At 45.0% G+C, this 19,196-nt stretch overlaps 1 protein-coding gene across 6 annotated transcripts in view; it reads right to left on the reverse strand.

Annotated features, from left to right (window-relative positions):
* The window catches only part of LOC131677909 (uncharacterized), a 401,698-nt gene that overhangs the window by 36,979 nt on the left and 345,523 nt on the right, over positions 1-19,196 (reverse strand). For 2 of the 6 annotated variants that reach the window (XM_058958001.1, XM_058958000.1), the window contains one exon: positions 316-4,705. In XM_058958001.1, the coding sequence (XP_058813984.1) occupies positions 316-4,705 (4,390 nt within the window). The remainder of the gene's footprint in view (positions 1-315; positions 4,706-19,196) is intronic. The other 4 variants (XM_058958002.1, XM_058958003.1, XM_058958006.1 and 1 more) reach the window with 4 other exon arrangements.

The raw sequence follows: 19,196 nt of genomic DNA on the forward strand, positions 1-19,196 counted from the left end.
TTTTCCCAAACTTAGTTTAGAACAATCCAAATAAAGTTTGGTTCTGGGCGATTTTCACTATACGTTACTGTATAGATGTATAGATAGTCAAATCAGAACAATAATGATTCTACTATATTGATGCTAACGACAACCCTGAATTATTTTTTGTACTTACTCATTGAGCACAAACGATTATAATATTTCTGGAATATAGTATGTTGTAGATTTACATTGAGTACAAATCATAATCAATAAAACTCAGTGATATAAATATTGATAAAACTCAGTGTTATGAACATAAATGTGATCTATGAATATGAACAGTTATGTTACCTGGCAGACTCTGAGGTGTCATATCCACCCAAGCGATATTCTCGGATCGACGAGGAATTAAGCATTGATATACTTCTGTTGTCGTATGGTCGAAGTTTGCGCGATCCGCTGCTCAGAGTGGCACCCCCTTCCGACGCGGACAGCGTTGTAGAAGACGAGGAGGATGTTGTCATTCCGGGTGCTGCCTCTTTTCCTGTGTTGGCACTATCTAATGCTATTGACGAAGAGGATGAGGTTAGATTAGCTGCTGTGATATTGTTGGTAAACGAGGATCGCCGTCTCGGATTGTATGTGGCATAATACGAAGGTGACGTTATTTCGTAGTATGTATTTCTCAACAATGATTTACCAGCAGAAGTGTTGTAGTTGGGTTTGTCTGAAGGGTCGTTATTAGAGAAATTCAACTTTCGTGACGAGTTAGACATAGGAAGATGGTAGTGATGGTGATAGTGGTGATAAGGATGATCACTATTGCCAAGCAATGGCTTGGAATAGCCATCAATCGAATCCGCGTATTTATTCTTGGAGACACTTGGTGTCCGGATGAGCGACGGATAATAATCGTAGTTGTTCTTTTTACGATCAGCACCAGACAAAGCGCTTGCAATTGAAGATGAGGATGACTTACCATACTCTTTCAATCGAATGGACGAGGACCCAGCTATGGGAAAGGATTTATCGCGATATTCCTTTGAAGTACCAGGTACCATGATAGTGTTAGCTTTCGGCTTTTTGTCATTGAATCTAGTGTAGAAACTTTTACGACGTATCCTTTCAATAACGCTTTCGGAATCGTTATCTACCGGAGAGACAGAATTCATATAGGTTAGTCTGGATAATCGCGTAACAGAGGGTGAAGCGCTAAGCATGTTATGGTCATCAGAATAGACTGACCAATTGTCAAAGTGTTCTTCGGATGGAGACATGAAAGTGCTGGAAGAGTTACAGTCATCGAAAGGACTACTTCTAGATCCAGACGAGAAATTTGTGATGCTATCATAAGATGGAGTGAGCATGTTTATGTCCGTTGTATTGTTGTTGTTGGTGTTACCATTTGTGGAAGGTGAATAGTTGTTTACTTCATTGGGTAGTGGGGCAGGGTAGTAGTTATTGTTGTTGCCTGGTCCGCTGCGATCTTCTACAAGCTTACTAAAATTCAACGTCAAAGCTTGGCGATTACATTTGACGCGTCCTTTCTCGTCCTGCAAGAGATGTTTAGCGCCAGATGGTGTAGAGGAATGCCATTTTGAAATATCTGTACTAGAATCTTCTTTTTTACAGTCCGGACAATTATACCTAACAGAAATTTGTGTCTGGAAGTCACCATTTTGCTGTGCATGTGTCAAACTACTGGACTTACACTGTTGCTCGGTCACAGTGAGCATAGTGTCACTCCTTGCTCCACTGTAGGGTCTTCGTATTTTGCTAACATAGCTGCCTGATTTAGGTCTTTTCTTTTCCTGCTCCTCTTCGTGTATCGTTTCGATATTTTCCGCAGTGGCAATGGTGTCCAGCGCAGCTACATCTAACGTATTGATATGACTAGATGACTTGGTATTGAGAATTTTATTATTTTTTGTATCCTTTTCAATTTTTTTAAAAAACCCTAGTACCTTACTGACACCGCATTTGTTGAATGTTCCCGGCATTTCTTCGACACTGACAGCTCGCTTGATAAGATTAGATTCTGTAAGTTCTGATGTTCGTGGCACAGACATTTCTCGCAGATTCCTTATGACTTTATCAATTCTAGATTTTCGGATATTCTCAGTTATGAGAGCATTATCTGGAATAACCGTGGCATTCGTTATACTCCGGCATTTCTTCTTCTCTTTTTTCGTATTTGTCACACGCGAGTTATCTTCCTTTTCTATTATTTCGTTTTCGATTTCAGTTTTATTTTCTGTGGTGATTTTCTTCTCTTTTATTATTTTACTAGTTTCCCTGAATTTTTCCAACTTCTGTCCAATACTGGCTAAAAAGCCCTGTTTAACTTTTTTTTCAGGAGAGCTTAATTTCTCCTTCACAGGTTGCTCGGGCGTTTCAATAAGCCTTCCATTAACTTCTGCTGGTTCTATGGCATCGCTAGTTCTCTCTGACACAATTGAGACTTCATTCGTGTCTTTGTCAGCATAACTCTTGTTTCCACTAGTTTCGTTCTTTGGAGCGACTGGTTTTTTAACAATGCGTATTACCTTACGGACCTTCTTAGTTGTTCCAGGAATTGTAGTTGTAGCTCCTTCTGCAGCAGTCTGAACTGTGGGTAACAAAGAAGATTTCTCTTTGATTATTGTGAGTTTACTAGTAGATTTGCCTCCTGTAATTGGCATTTCCTCAGATTTTTTCTCTTCAATTTTTTCTGAAATTGATGCTAAAACAGAATTATCGTCGAAACTCTTTAATTCTTTAGGTGGAGTTAGTTTGGAGTTAGGAAAACTTTTTGGCCTGGCAATTTTGCTGACTGATGTTGCAGTGTTACTTGATGTAGCGTTTGGAGCCGATAAGCCATTATTTTTTGTAGTCGGCTTGGAGTTGGATAATGGTAGATCTGCTGATGCCAAATGCATTAGCATTTCAGGATCTTTAGATGGATACGATTTCGGCCTTACTAATTTTGTATTTTTCATAACTACTTTGGATATGCCATTCAAATCTTTCACTTGCTGGCTATTTTCCTCTGAAACAGGTGCTACGGAAGAAGAATTATCTGTCGGTGGTTTAACAGCTCTTTTAATCTTTTTCACCGTTATTGTCACTGGGTTCCCATCGGCATCTAGCTTTGGTTTCATCTTCATTTTTTTAACTTTTACTGCTTTGGCAGCAGCAATCGTTTCTGTGATAGGCTCATGAGAAGTAATATCACTTGAAAGCTTTTGCTGAGATAATTTCGCTAAAGAACTGCTACACTCCACACAGCTTGTAGTCGTGCTGAATTCAGGGGTTATGCGACTTGTATTTATACTTCTTTCTGGGGTTACCCGGCTTTCCGTTTTAGGGACAGATTCGACTGTAGCCAAATCATTGGATTGAAACTGTTCTCTGGTAAATCCATGCATTTGTGAAGAATTGCGAAGATCGTCGAACATTTTGTCAGAAGATGAACTCGAACTATTGTTTAGGGCAGTTGTGCTAACTTCTCGTTGCCTAGACAAACTTCTACGCAGCTGAGAATCGAACGCATCGCGATGTTTCGAAACATTGTCCCTATCATATACGCTATTTCGGCTATATGCGGTGCTATTTGGGCCACATTCTTTATATTTTTCCATGAAATAACTTAATCGATCTACGTTTTTGTCATTATGGTCGTGTCTTTCGCGACTCTTTTCTCGTATCTCTCTTAAGACTTTCTGAGTTTCCAATTCCTTTTTTAATATATCTTGTGCACTCGATTCTTTTGGAGGATCGAAAAAGTCCGGACGCAAAAACCTTGAAATTCGTTTGATTGATCGCTGATTTGAATAACTGGATGATGAAGATATCGGCGGAGGTGAGATACAACCACTTGGCGGTCGTCTGGAGCTTTCGTTTGTTGGGCTTAAACAAGCCACCTGAGATGGTACAAACTCAAATTTAACTAACTTTTTATCGCAATCCAATGATTTGCTTCTTTCGTAGTCAGAGTTACTATTCGAATTCGACGAGTATGGTGTATACTGTTCGGATAAACGGAATCGTTCATGGCTCGCATTTACATACGGGAAACGAGAGGATGATGTTCCGAAATCTTCGCTATAAGTCGTTGGAGAAGCTAAATCCATTGAGTTACTGGAACTGCGAGAATTCTCGTCTGTGGTGCTTAAAATTCGCTTCGACATCCAAGTATTGTTTTCGAATAGATCATTCGTTGGAGTGACATTATCTCTTGTACCATATAGATGATGATCGTTGTTATCTACGTTTCGATCTGCTGTACTACTGGCACTTCGCCTGTATACTCGTGAATCTGCCGAATGCGGACTGATAACATTATTTCCGTTTTGCATAGACAAAGTTCTGGAGAGCTTCTTTGCCTGTTGAGGGGGAAGCTGCGCCAGAAGTTGCTCTTGTACTCGTTGAGACAAAGCTGGTGTTATACTCGATAGTGCTTCCAGATCCTTTTTTGATAGACGTAATTGTGATAAATCCAAATCTCTTAGGTCCAATAATTCCTCGCGCTTTTCAGTTTCTGTCTCTATCGTGGTTCGTTCATTATATACAATATTGTTATTAATTACATTATTTTGGCAGCCGTTCCCAGATCGACTTGCATCACTTCTACTATTGTCACTATTTCGATTAGAAGATTTCGATGCTTGTTGATTATTATTGTTGATATTGTATTTGGAACCGTTACTGTTAGTAACATCAAGATTGTTGTTTTCATTGTTTTGTGGCCTATATTTTTTTCCTGTAAATGAAACCAGAAAGAAAGGGAAAAAGAGAAGAACAAACAGTATAGCCAGGCCTGACAGGTAGTGTAACTGAGAAAAAAATCGAAAAGGTTGTTACAGAATACAGATTATTGATGTTGATGGATGCGGTTTGTTTTGTTGATAAGTTTAAGCCTTGGGTTGTTCTTTTGTCTAGTTTTGAAAGTGACTACATTATTCTAAAACAAATGTGCAGGTGCATTATATAGTTATTCAAAACAAACAGACTAAACTATTTTGTCAAAAATCGGGAGGTTTACTTACCTAATCTGAACCAGTAACCTCAACCTGTAGCATTATTACATATTACACTAGGCCTACCTATAGCAGAATACTTCTGGATCAATTGTTATATTGCCGAAAATGATCTACTCAGTACTTCATAGTATATTTCTCAATAAAATAGACAGATTATAAAATTCACATGCAAATTATAAAAAGTGACAATGGATGTAATCTATAGGATCAATATTGATAGCTGCACCCAAAAAGTTGGCAGATTTCAAATATTGTAATAAAATGTTGATTGATTTATTGTTTCAATCTTGATACAACCTTTGTTATAAAGTTATAAAGCACTTGCTGTTGTAAAACAGATGCATTCAAAGTAGCCACAATAACTTTTCGCCTATTTTTTTTATTCAATTCGTTTATTTGATAAGGCACGTTTGCGTTTGCGGTGGCAATTTTGTTTTGTTTTACATTTTAAATTACAGTCGTGATTCGCTGGTTGGGCCACACCTCTGTCCAACTAACGAATTTGATTCGTTAGTTGGACCGACAGGTTTCGTTTTTGGACAAAATCTAAAGCTTCATACATTTCTGTAAAAGGTGAAATGAATCCACAAGGCTGTCAATAATGTTTTAGATTAATTCACATTTCATCTACAGCAACAATTTGTTTATGAGCACATTCAGCAAAATGCTAAAACTAATCAATCAAATTTCGTATATGGCAAAATATATCACATCGTAACACTGCCGTTTAAGAAGTTTTGTTAGTAGGAAGGAGCTTCACAAATTTAGAATGGACTTCTAAAGAAGGGCTAACAACATGTATTGCAGTCCTAGCAACTCAAGAATTTCAAATCCTCCTCTAATACCCGAGCTTATACCTTTTTCTTAAGTGGATCAATGTAGATGTATTACATTTTTCGTATACATCACGAGTCTTTTTAACAACGTAAGTATACAGCTGCCGGAAGTTGCTACACCTGTCAAGACGAGGAGAGATGGTCAATTCTAATAACGGATGCATCATCCAGATTCTCGATTTGCCTAACCAACCAGATTCAACGGTTTATATATTACATATGAATGTATTGTATCAAACACACGGCTCACCATCACTAAAAGGCTCGCAAACCTCCTCTTAAACCAATTCAAGGAAAATTAAGGGAAAATTTGAATTGAAGTTCCAACTATATACGGTATGCTCCGTAATTCAGCTCTTACAATCATGGTCATTCGTAATCATCAACATTTTATTAGTATATGACATGTCGATTTACCCTCTTCCTAAAATCGTTTATGGCTAGATTATTATAAAGACCAAAATACGTTCCACAAGATTACAGAAATAGATCAATTGGTAAAAGCGGCAGTACCACCACCATAAGATGTCAACAACCGAACATGGAGGACGGCATGCAATCAAATCCAGATTACCATAAATCGATAGAATAAAAACTTGTTTTAATCCACCTTTTCTCATTTCTCTAAACTATGGCACGGAGGCTTTTTATGTTCAACATAATTGTGGAAATGTCCATTCTTAGTACACTTTGCACTTATACACAATGGCATGCCAACCACGAACTTGATGAGCTACGTGTCGACGGTGAAACACTTGAAACAAAAAAATATCATACTCCATTAGCCTAGCATTAGATCAATGTTATCTGCTTGCTAACTCATTTTGTCATGCGGGGGTGGGTATGTGAGGAGGGCGAAAGTCCCATGAACTAACGACTCCCCAGCTTAAATTGGTATGCTTTGTGATATAGTGGTGGTTTAAAGATGATGGGGTTGAAAGGGAGGGGTATGAGGGCTGGATAGGGTGGTGGTCTGAGGGGTGATTTAAGGAGATTTTTAAAGGAGGGGAGTGAACAGTAGAGGGGGGGGGGGGTGTAACCCCTCTCCGTAAACCATCAACTACGCCCCTGTTAAAATCCAAAAACCTTATGCGAGTCGAAAAAAAAAAAATTGGCCGGGATAAGGTTGACGTTTTTCAGAGTGATTGCATAACCTTTCTATATGAGAAAGGCAAAAATGTGCCAAAATCCAAAAAAGTGAATCGTCGTCAAATTACGCACATACGCATATACATACGCACATACATACATACACATACACACACATACACACATACATACACACATACACACATACACACATACATACACACATACAAAACTCCGCTAGCGAATGACGGATCTCAATAGTAGCATGTCTGTAATAACATACGTACATGGAACTATTGAGAACCAGAGCTACAGGTCCAAAGCCCTGGTAAAGGAGGATGGTTGTGATGATCCGGGCCGAGATCACCACGTAAAGCAAGGTAGGGCATAACCCCAATTCCAAGGCGTGAAGCGACCCGTGCCGAGGGATGAGTGATCGAGGGGGTGAAAAAGATGCTCGATCGTTAACGGAGCCTGTGGGGTACCTGGGCAACCCCCACAGTAAGCGTCCCTTACCACGCTAATGCGGAGCTCTGGCGTGGCGGACATATATTTCTCGCGCTACTCGTGGGAATTTTCATGGAGCAAAATAAAAATAAAAATAAACAGACGGAGGTGCCAAACCCCTTCGCAAGAGGTGGTTTGGCGAGGTCTCCCCCCCGTGGGGAGAGTAGTGGAACGATGAGTGCTGTACTCGAAAGCACCAGTGACCCCCCAGCAGCGGTAGGCAATACCCCTACCAATGCATCGGAGGGGCCAATAGCTGCGATGCGCAAAGTAGCGAAGCAACTCGATGCTATAATCGACTTCGCTAGCGCAAAGCAGAACATAGCCAAGGAGTTGAAGTTGAGCCTTCTGGAGCTCCGGAAAGCTGTTCGTGTCGTAAGACAGGAACAGCAGGCATATGTTGAGAGGGTGGAATGTCGGGAGAGGCCCGACAGAGAAACCCAGACAGTGGCCTCCAATAGGGAGGAAAGAGAGAAGGTTAATAGAGGTTCACAGTCAGTGGCCTTTACCTTCTATGGAGCAGCCACGTCGATCGGAGCGGCGACCGAGTTCCCCTCGAAGGGAAAGGGAAAGGGCAATCGCAAGACGGCATCGAATGCGAAGCGCCCTAGGAAGTCGCCAGGAGAGGGTGCCAAAACCGACACCACTCGGCGTGCAACCGTCAAGGTCAAACGCCGCCTGGGTGAGGTAAGCGAGGGCGAGAGTGACCTCGCTGTGGAGAGCGATGGTACCAGCAACCCGACACGACCGGGGCAGGGGGGCTCAAACCCCTGGACGCTGGTTACCAAGAAAAAGCCGGCACCGAAACCGGAGGTACCGCGGCCTGCGAGGAAGGCCAAGGACAGAGGCGAAGCCTTGTGGTTAAAAACCGACAAGGACAAATACGCCGATGTCCTTAAATCGATGAAGGCGGCCGAAAGCCTCTCGGCCCTTGGGCAGGATGTGCGTAGCGTAAGACGCACCAACACGGGAGAGATGCTCCTGGTGCTGAAGCGAGGCGCACAATCAAGTGCAATATATAAGGCCTTGGCTCAAGAGGTCCTTGGCGAGGGCGCCCAAATCAGGTCGCTAGGTGCGGAAACAACTCTCCAGTGCAAGCACTTGGACGAGTTCGCGACCGCAGAAGACGTCGTCGCAGCCGTCAAGGAGCACTGCGGCGTCACAATCGAGCGGGCCTCTGTGCGATTGAGGGACGGACCCTCTGGCACCCAAGTAGCCTACCTCAGGCTACTCAATGCGGATGCCAAAAAGGTAACCGAGAAAGGGAAGCTGAAGATCGGCTGGTCGGTATGCCCTATTAGTATACCCCAGCCGCCTTCAGTGGACAGGTGCTATCGGTGCCTAGAATCCGGCCATAAAGCTTACGAATGCAAAGGCCTAGACAGGAGTAAGCTATGTCGTCGATGCGGCGAGGAGGGGCATAAAGAGCGGGGGTGCACTAAGGCATATAAGTGCCTTATCTGCACCTCTAAGAAGCAAGCCCATAAACATGCTATGGGCGGACCTTCGTGTCCCTTCGGCGAGTTAAATAAGAAGAAGCCGTGAGAGTCACACAGCTAAATCTTAACCATTGTGCAGCAGCCCAACAGCTGCTGTGGCAGTCGGTCTCGGAGTCGAGGACAGATGTCGCCCTCTTATCAGACCCGTACAGCATCCCTGCCGGCAACGGCAATTGGGTGTCGGACGGGTCTGGAATGGTGGCAATCTGTACAACGGGAAGGTTCCCGGTTCAAGAGGTAATACACCCCTCCGCCGAGGGTGTGGCGATTGCCAAGATCAATGGTGTGTTCTATTGCAGCTGCTACGCCCCACCAAGGTGGCCAATAGAACAGTTCTACCAGATGATCGACAGGCTCTCGTCGGACCTCGTGGGCCGGAAACCGGTAGTAATAGCGGGAGACTTCAACGCTTGGGCAGTGGAGTGGGGCAGCCGCTGTACAAATAGCAGGGGTCAAGCGCTAATGGAAGCGTTTGCGAAACTCGATACTGTGCTAGCTAATGATGGCTCCGCTAGTACATTCCGTAGAAACGGAGTGGAGGCGTGGATTGATTTGACCTTTGCCAGCCCGAGTCTGGCTCCAGGCATGGAATGGAGGGTAGACGAAGGCTACACCCATAGTGATCATTTAGCAATCCGCTTTAAGATCAACTATGGTGTGCAGCATCCGAGGGCGGGAGATCCCTGTCAGGTACGCGGGTGGAAGTCCAATCACTTCGACAGCGAAGCTTTCACCGCGGCCCTGGGACTGGAGGCCAACACCGACAGTCTAAGCGGGGATGCGCTGGTAGCTGTTCTATCACGCGCATGCGACGCCACTATGCCGAGAAAAACACTGCCAAGAAACGGTAGATGCCCGGTATACTGGTGGAGTGCCGAGATTGCAGCTCTACGGTCAGCCTGTCTCAGAGCTAGACGTAGGATGCAAAGAGCTCGCACCGAGGATGCAAGAGAGAACCGCCGTGAAGTGTTTCGAGCTGCGAAATTAGCCCTTAACAAGGCTATTAAAAGCAGCAAGAGAGCGTGTTTCGACAACCTGTGTGAGAGTGCCAACGCGAATCCGTGGGGTGACGCCTACCGGATTGTGATGGCCAAGACCAAAGGGGGCTCCTCACCCCCAGAACGGTCTCCGGACCGGTTGGCAACGATTATCGAAGTACTCTTCCCGTCTCGAGCCACAAGCCCCTGGCCACCTGCACTACGAGACAGTGCGGGCACGGTCGAAATGGTGGCTCCAGTGACGAACGAAGAACTACTCGCAGTGGCTAAATCCCTAGCAATGAACAAAGCTCCAGGGCCGGATGGAGTCCCGAACAACGCTCTCAAGGCAGCGATCATAGCGAACCCGAACATGTTCAGGCTAGCTATGCAGAGATGCCTTGACGAGTGCCGTTTCCCCGATAGATGGAAAAGGCAGAAACTGGTGCTGTTGCCGAAGCCCGGGAAGCCGCCAGGCGACCCATCGGCGTACAGACCAATCTGTCTGATAGACACGACTGGCAAACTGCTTGAGAGGATCATCCTCAACAGGCTCACCCCGTACGCGGAAGGTACGGACGGTCTGTCAAGCAACCAGTTTGGCTTTCGGAAGGGTAAGTCCACAGTGGACGCTCTCAACTCAGTGATAAATACTGCCGAGATAGCGATCCAACGAAAAAGGCGAGGTATTCGATACTGTGCGTTAGTGACACTTGACGTGAAGAATGCATTCAACAGCGCAAGCTGGGATGCCATCGCGCTCTCGTTACACCGGCTTAGCCTACCGGTGGGTCTGTACCGGATCCTGGAAAGTTACTTCCAAAACCGCGTACTGCTATACGAGACCGATGCCGGTCAGAAAAGGGTTCCGATTACCGCCGGAGTCCCGGAGGGCTCGATCCTAGGCCCGGTGCTATGGAACCTCATGTATGACGGGGTTCTGAGACTGAAGTTCCCTCCTGGGGTCAAGATCGTCGGCTTTGCCGACGACGTAACCTTGGAGGTCTACGGGGAGTCAATTCCTGAGGTAGAACTAACCGCAGAACACGCGATTAGCACGGTGGAGGAATGGATGAGCGCGAGAGGCCTGGAGCTCGCTCATCATAAGACGGAGGTAGTTATCGTCAACAACCGCAAGTCGGCACAACATGCAGTTATCCATGTGGGAGAAGTCGCGATCACTTCACAGCGAAGTCTGAAGTCTCTCGGAGTCATTATAGACGACAAGCTGACCTTCGGCAGCCATGTCGACTATACGTGCAAGAGAGCGTCGACTGCTGTTGCGGCACTATCGAGAATGATGTCCAACAGCTCAAAGGTGTGCGCCAGTAGACGTAGGTTACTGGCAGGCGTTGCCGTATCTATCCTCAGGTACGGCGGCCCGTCATGGTCAAGAGCACTGAGGGTAACCAGTTACCTACAGAAACTGGAGAGCACCTACCGCGTGATGTGCCTCAGAGTGATATCTGCCTACCGCACGGTATCACACGATGCATCCTGCGTGATAGCGAGCATGATGCCAGTCGGGCTGGTCATTCGGGAAGATGAGGAGTGCTTTGAGCTACGTGGAAATAGGGGAGCCCGCGAGCGCACCAGGGTGACCTCGGTCGCCAGATGGCAGCGTGAGTGGGACAACTCCTCGAAAGGTAGGTGGACCCACCGGCTGATACCTAGCATATCGAGCTGGGTGGGAAGACCCCATGGGGAAGTTCACTTCCACCTGACACAATTCCTGTCAGGCCATGGCTGTTTCCGTCAGTACCCCCACAGGTTCGGACACGCGGAGGTCCCAGTCTGCCCGGACTGCCCAGGTGTAGATGAAACTGCCGAGCACATACTGTTCGTATGTCATCGGTTCGACGTCGAAAGAAGAGCAATGCTTGACGTCTGTGGCTGGGACACAACCCCGGATACCCTTATTCAGCGGATGTGTCAAACGGTGGAGAAGTGGAACGCAGTCTCGGCTGCTACCATCCAGATTGCCAGTAGGCTACAGGTAATCTGGCGAACCGAGCAACAGACGGCGGGCACGGCTAACTAGTGATTGGTTAGTTGGAGCGAAAAAGGCCAAGCGCAAAATAAGAGAGTGAATGGTCTGTTCATGCCGAGGTAGGTTGGCGCAGCGAATGGCAACCGCGTAAGGGGTAAACCCAGCCACCCCGAAGCAAGACAGAAGAGTGAGTGTATAGGCGTATAAGTGGACTGCCTCATGCCAAGACGGGAGGGTCGTAGCGTAGTATGTTGGAACTAAGCTATCGATGCCTCATGGCGTGGCAGAGGAGTGAAAGGGTGAGCATCCAAGTCAGTCTCACACTGCATGTTAAGGGTGAGCATAAAAGTCAGCCTCACAGGTTGGTAGCAAGCAAGGAATGAAAAAGGTGAGCACAAAAGTCAGCCTCGCATGGTATGTCAGAAGTGGGGCCTAAGAAAAATGTCCCACATGGGATGCCAGAGGGAGTGACAAAGGTACAATAGAGTGGCACGATTGAGAGTGAATCAGGTGATAGGGTGAGCACCCAAGTCAGCCTCACATGGATGGGTAGGGCGAGCACAAAAGTAAGCCTAGCAAGGAATGAGTAAGGTGAGCACACAAGTCAGCCTCGCATGGAACGTAAAAGGTGAGCACAAAAGTCAGCCTCATGTGGGAGTGTTTGAGAGTGAATCAAAGTGTGATTGAGAGAGCACCCAAGTAAGCCTCATACAGGATGTATGATCGCGCGAGTGAGAGTGAATGAGTACATTCAGTACAGCCATCCCCCCAGAAGTAATACCGAGAGGTAGTTCCTGGGAGGAATGATGGCGGAGCCCAATGGAGTTTAGTCGGTATTAATGGCTGGTCACCATTTGAGTCCGACACGCCCCCAGTGCACCCCGTGTGGTAGATTGGACCCTACCGTTAGCACGTGTACTGGGCTAGGACATAAAGGTCTTCTCCATTGTAAAAAAAAAAAAAAAAAAATACACACATACAAACTTTTTCCGATCTCGACGAACTGAGTCGAATGGGATATGACACTCGGCCCTCCGGGCCGGGATTAGGTTGACGTTTTTCAGAGTGATTGCATAACCTTTCTATATGAGAAAGGCAAAAACGTTATTCGAACTGATGAGGGGGAGGGAGAAGAGGCTCTTGGGTGAATCAGAGAAAAAAAAACATTTATAAAGTTCTTTTTATATCTGCCGCATTTGATAGTGCGTTGCGTTGCGTTGCGTTGCGTAAGCACGGTATACTTCACCCCCATTCTCCACCCTCATACATAATTCAAAAGTCATACACTCAGACAAGACCATGCGTATTTCCCACACGCATTAAAGACCCAGTGGATTCGTTACCTAGTTGGTCAAATAAACACTAAACAAACAAATAACTTAGTTTGCTCAGTCTAAAGAAATGTCAGCTCGATTAGTATCAACCGGCGGATACGTGTTCCCTTACAATGCCATCAAATGAAAGTACATTTAAAATTACATACGACAAAATATGTGCAATTCAGAATATAACGAAATGAAGATTGCTTAATTATTTGCATTTAAAAAAGACCGGAAAAATTAGTTGCATAACCAAGGTGCTTCATTTTCAAAGATAGCACTGCTGATGAATCACTTTATAAAAATAGGTGATAAGGGACGCGGACGAAAATAGCTGACCACCGCCTTTTTTATATCTGCCGCATTTGATAGTGTCGATAAAGTAGTTTAATATACACACTCATCACATTTTGCCCATAGCATAGTGTCACTCGAAAACTATAACTGTACTATTCGAGAACTAGTTATCTGTGGTCACAATACACCAAATGATCGAAACGATTTGTGGTGTGATATCATGTTTGTTTTGCGTCACGATTTGTCATATTGTAAAAAAACATTAAATGAATTTTTTTTTTTTATTCAATTCGTTTATTTGATAGGCACAAATGCGTTAGCTTGGCGGTGCCAAATTCTTTTGTTTTTACATTTTGGATATCTTAAAACTAGGAGGTTACAATGTTGAGATATTTTTTTTATACAAGAAAAAAAAAAGTTTACAGCTATCTTAAGACTAGAAATAAGATTCAATATACAAGAGAGGGCCAAAAGATTTTTTTATGAAAAATTTTAAAACAAGGGATTCAGTTTGATATACAAGAGGGGGAGTAATAGTATTTTACGAAATATTTTACAGTTATCTTAAAACTAACAAAAGGTGGAACAAATATTTATGAGAAATTTCACAGATATCTTAAAACTAGGGATACAATTCTATTTACAAGATGGAGAACAAGAGCTTCAATAAAGAGTAAAAATTACAGCTATCTTTAAACTAGGAATACAGAAATCAAATTTGATTTTTTAACGAAGACTTATGCTTGGTCAAGATATTTCAGAGGGGGGCCTATTTCCACATCAGTGTAGCAGCAGGTGTATCGAGGACAGGGGAGAGAAGACGTATATGGTGACAGGGAAAGAAGAGCAAAACTTGCAACTATCGCGCAAACGGGAGATCAGCGAAACAAATTTGCGCCTCAGTCTAGTAAGTCATCGAGTACCGGGTTGGCGGATGGTATTATTCGGACCCGCGGGGAATCCTTAAAAAGTCATCGGACATCAAGTCGCTCTCGCTTCAGTTTCCTTCTATGCAGGCGTAGTGGTAAAGGCGACGGCGGTTACATAGTGGCACTCTGCAGCTGATCGGTTCCACAAGCAAGAGGAAATTTCTAAAAACAAGAAATAAAAGAGAGGGGCTAAATTGGGATATTTATCGTTTTAATGAAATTGTAAATAAGGGACATATAGGGGAGATCGCGATTTGCTAGCATATCCCGGACTGGGACATTGGGTGGTCTACCTCGGGCCCGAAGGGAATCCTTTAACAGAGACCTGGCGTCACAATACTCGGCACAAACCCAGACAACGTGGTCGATGTCGTGATAACCCTCGTCACAAGCGCACAGACTACTCTCCGCAAGCCCAATACGCCGCAAATGTGCATGCAACGTGTAGTGGTTAGACATGAGCCGGGACATTACACGAATAAAATCCCGACCCACATCCATCCCCCTGAACCAAGGCTTCGTTGATACCTTCGGGATAATGGAATGTAGCCATCGTCCAAGTTCACCATTGCTCCATGAGGTTTGCCAACTGTTGAGTGTCCTCTGACGACAAATACTAAAAAATTCGTTGAAGCAGATTGGTCTTTCGTATATGTCACCATTTAATGCGCCCACCTTTGCTAATGAGTCGGCCTTTTCATTGCCCGGGATAGAGCAATGAGAGGGGACCCAAACAAAGGTAATCTGGTAAGATTTTTCAGATAACGTATACAAGGACTCCCGTATCTTCCCCAGAAAATACGGGAATTGTTTTTTGGGCTTCATCGCACGAAGAGCCTCGATAGAGCTGAGGCTGTCCGAGATGATGAAGTAGTGATCTGTGGGCAGAGTGTCGATGATCCCAAGGGTGTACTGAATAGCAGCTAATTCTGCGACGTAAACTGAAGCGGGATCATTGAGCTTGAATGAAGCGGTGATAGTATTATTGAAGATACCGAAGCCAGTGGACCCATCGAGATTCGATCCGTCAGTGTAGAACATTTTGTCACAGTCGACTTCACGGAATTTATTATAAAATATATTGGGGATCACTTGTGGGAGTATATGGTCCGGTATTCCACGAATCTCTTCCTTCATGGATGTGTCGAAGAATACAGTAGAATCAGAAGTATCTAGAAAACGGGCATGGTTGGGATTATACGAAGAAGGATTGATGCTCTGTGACATGTAGTCGAAGTACAAGGACATAAAACGGGTTTGAGAATTAAGCTCGACGAGTCTTTCGAAGTTTTCAATCACCAACGGGTTCAAGATATCGCATCGAATGAGCAATCGATATGAGAGTTCCCAAAATCGATTTTTCAACGGGAGAACGCCCGACAGCACTTCAAGACTCATCGTATGGGTCGACTGCATGCACCCTAAGGCGATACGCAAACAACGATACTGAATTCTTTCGAGTTTGATGAAATGTATGTTCGCCGCGGAGCGAAAGCAGAAGCATCCGTATTCCATTACCGACAGTATCGTTGTTTGATACAACCTAATTAGGTCTCCTGGGTGGGCACCCCACCATGTTCCAGTTATTGTCCGGAGAAAATTGATCCTTTGTTGGCATTTTTGTTTCAGATACCTAATGTGACATCCCCAGGTACCTTTCGAGTCGAACCAGACCCCGAGATATTTAAATGTGAACACCTGATTGATCGTTACACCCATGAGTAGAAGCTGGAGTTGCGCCGGCTCACGCTTCCTAGAAAAGACGACCAGCTCAGTTTTCTCCGTGGAGAACTCGATACCCAGCTGAAGAGCCCAAGCAGACAAATTGTCCAAAGTATCTTGTAATGGTTCTTGCAAATCGGCAGCTTTGGGCCCTGTAACAGAGACCACCCCGTCGTCTGCAAGTTGCCTTAGCGTGCATGAATTGGCAAGACAATCGTCAATGTCATTCACGTAAAAATTGTAGAGTAGGGGACTTAGACATGAGCCCTGGGGAAGACCCATGTAGCTAAATCGCGATGTTGTTAAGTCGCCATGCGAAAAATGCATATGCTTCTCAGACAACAGGTTTAGCAAAAAGTTATTTAAAATCGGCGAAAGACCATGCTGATGCAGCTTCTCTGAAAGAACATTGATAGAAACTGAGTCAAAAGCCCCCTTAATATCCAAGAAGACTGATGCCATCTGCTCTTTGTTAGCATAGGCCATTTGGATTTCTGTAGAAAGCAACGCAAGGCAATCGTTCGTCCCTTTGCCTTTGCGGAAGCCAAATTGTGTATCTGACAGTAAGCCATTTGCTTCGACCCAATTGTCGAGGCGAAACAAGATCATTTTCTCGAACAACTTCCGGATACAGGAAAGCATTGCAATCGGTCGGTACGAGTTGTGGTCGGAGGCTGGTTTTCCCGGTTTTGCGATGGCGATGACCTTCACTTGCCTCCAGTCGTGAGGAACAATGTTACCCTCAAGGAACTTGTTAAATAAATTCAGCAAACGCCTTTTAGCAGAATCAGGCAGATTCTTCAACAAGTTGAATTTGATTCTGTCTAACCCCGGGGCGTTATTGTTGCACGATAAGAGGGCAAGTGAGAACTCCACCATCGAAAACGGTGTTTCGTTCGCGGTATCGTGAGGAGACGCGGCGTGGTATGTTTTCTGTACCGGGACAGAGTCTGGACAGATCTTCTTGGCGAAGGCGAATATCCAGCGGTTTGAATATTCCACGTTCTCGTTAATACTCTTTCGGTTACGCATACGTCGAGCCGTACCCCAAAGAGTGCTCATCGCTGTTTCTCTCGTTAACCCGTCGACGAACCGGCGCCAATAACTGCGTTTCTTGGCTTTCATCAAACACTTCATTCGCTTTTCTAGCGACGCGTACTGTCGATAGCTATCGGGTAACCCGTCGTCCCGAAAGGTTTTATACGCAGTGGACTTTTCCGCGTACAGTTTTGAGCACTCTTTGTCCCACCACAGGGTGGGAGATCGTCCGTGGGTGTTCGCGCCCGGTACTGGTTTAGTCTGAGCTTGATTCGCACTGTCGAGAATCAAGCCAGCCAAAAACCTGTACTCTTCCTCCGGAGGAAGTTCTTGAATGGATTCGATTTTAGCGGATATCGCGGTCGCGTAACTCTTCCAATCAATGTTCCGTGTGAGGTCATATGAGACATTGATTGTTTCTGATGGTCTTGAACCGTTGGCAATTGAAATTACGATAGGCAAATGGTCGCTACCGTGGGGATCAGGGATCACCTTCCACGTGCAATCTAACTGTAGCGAAGTCGAGCATAGAGATAAATCCAACGCGCTTGCGCGTGTTGGTGGTGTAGGAATCCGTGTCATTTCTCCCGTGTTTAAGATGGTCATGTTGAAATTGTCGCAAAGATCTTGGATTAATGTTGATCTGTTATCATCGTGAAGACCACCCCATACCGTACCGTGCGAGTTAAAGTCTCCTAGAACTAGCCGCGGTGCCGGTAGGAATTCCGTGATATTACAAAGCGTTCGGTTCCCTACCGACGCTCTAGGGGGAATGTAGATGGAAGCAATGCTAAGGTATTTGCTTTTGATCCTTATTTCACAAGCGACAACTACAATGCCTGGTGTCGAAGGGAGGTTAATTCGGTTGAAAGAATAGCACTTTTTGATCCCCAAAAGTACTCCTCCATAGGGGTTTTCTCGATCCAGACGAATTATATTAAAGTCGTGGAAGTTGAGATTTATATCGGAAGTTAACCAAGTTTCACATAATGCGAAAACATCACATTTTAAACTATTTAGTAAAAATTTAAAGGAATCAATTTTCGGGAGGATACTTCTGCTGTTCCACTGTAGAACAGTGATCGAATCAGTGACCTCGTTCGATGACTTAGCCATCGAAGGATACGATCGCTGCAAGGAGGGGCCATTTAGTAGTCAACTGCTTCAAAAATGTTTGCACTATAGGGAGAAAACGTATCAGAAGGCTTTTAAGAGGATCGGTAACATTGAAAGCTGTGAAAATTAAGTCCACGATGTCAGAAAATTTCATTAGTCCATTACTGGACTGAGTGTCTGTTTGAAAAAGAGGGACACTTGGGGTTTCTGGTGTCCCTGGAAGTGGTGGGTACTCCTTGTTTGAATTAAAATTTCCAAATCCAGGAGCAGATTGCTTCGGCATTAGTGCAGCACTTCCGTTGGATTTATTAGATGTGGTTGGCGCACTCTCAGAGGAGGACACCTTGGGACCCTTACGGGGCAGTCTAGGGGAGGCAGGATTTCTCCGCTTCCTGGACTCCCCCGGGTTAACAAAAGATGTTCCCTCTTGTGGATTATCAGATTCTTGCTCAACAGGAGCCAAAAGAGCAAAGGAGTTTTCGGAAAGGACAGATGGCGAAGCATTCTTTAACATTTCTGCATAAGAGCGCTTCGAGCGTTCCTTGAGGGAGCGCTTAATTTTATCCCCGCGCTGTTTGTACGCAGGGCATGATTTAAGAGCATGCGGAGGGCCCCCGCAGTAAACACACTTTTCAGTGTCTTTGTCACAAGAGTCATCCTCATGCTCTCCACCGCACTTGCCACATCGTTTTTTATTGCCACAAAAGGTGGCTGTGTGGCCCAACTGTTTGCAGTTGCTGCAGTTCATTACCCGCGGTACAAACAGGCGTACAGGCAGGCGAACCCTATCCAGAAGGACATAATTTGGAAGAGACGATCCGGCGAAAGTCACCCGAAGCGACGCTGATGGTATATAGGATTCTTTATCTCCAGCGAGCGTGTGCAATTTCTT

Source organism: Topomyia yanbarensis, chromosome 1 (assembly GCF_030247195.1).
Source record: "Topomyia yanbarensis strain Yona2022 chromosome 1, ASM3024719v1, whole genome shotgun sequence".
Lineage (NCBI taxonomy): Eukaryota > Metazoa > Arthropoda > Insecta > Diptera > Culicidae > Topomyia > Topomyia yanbarensis.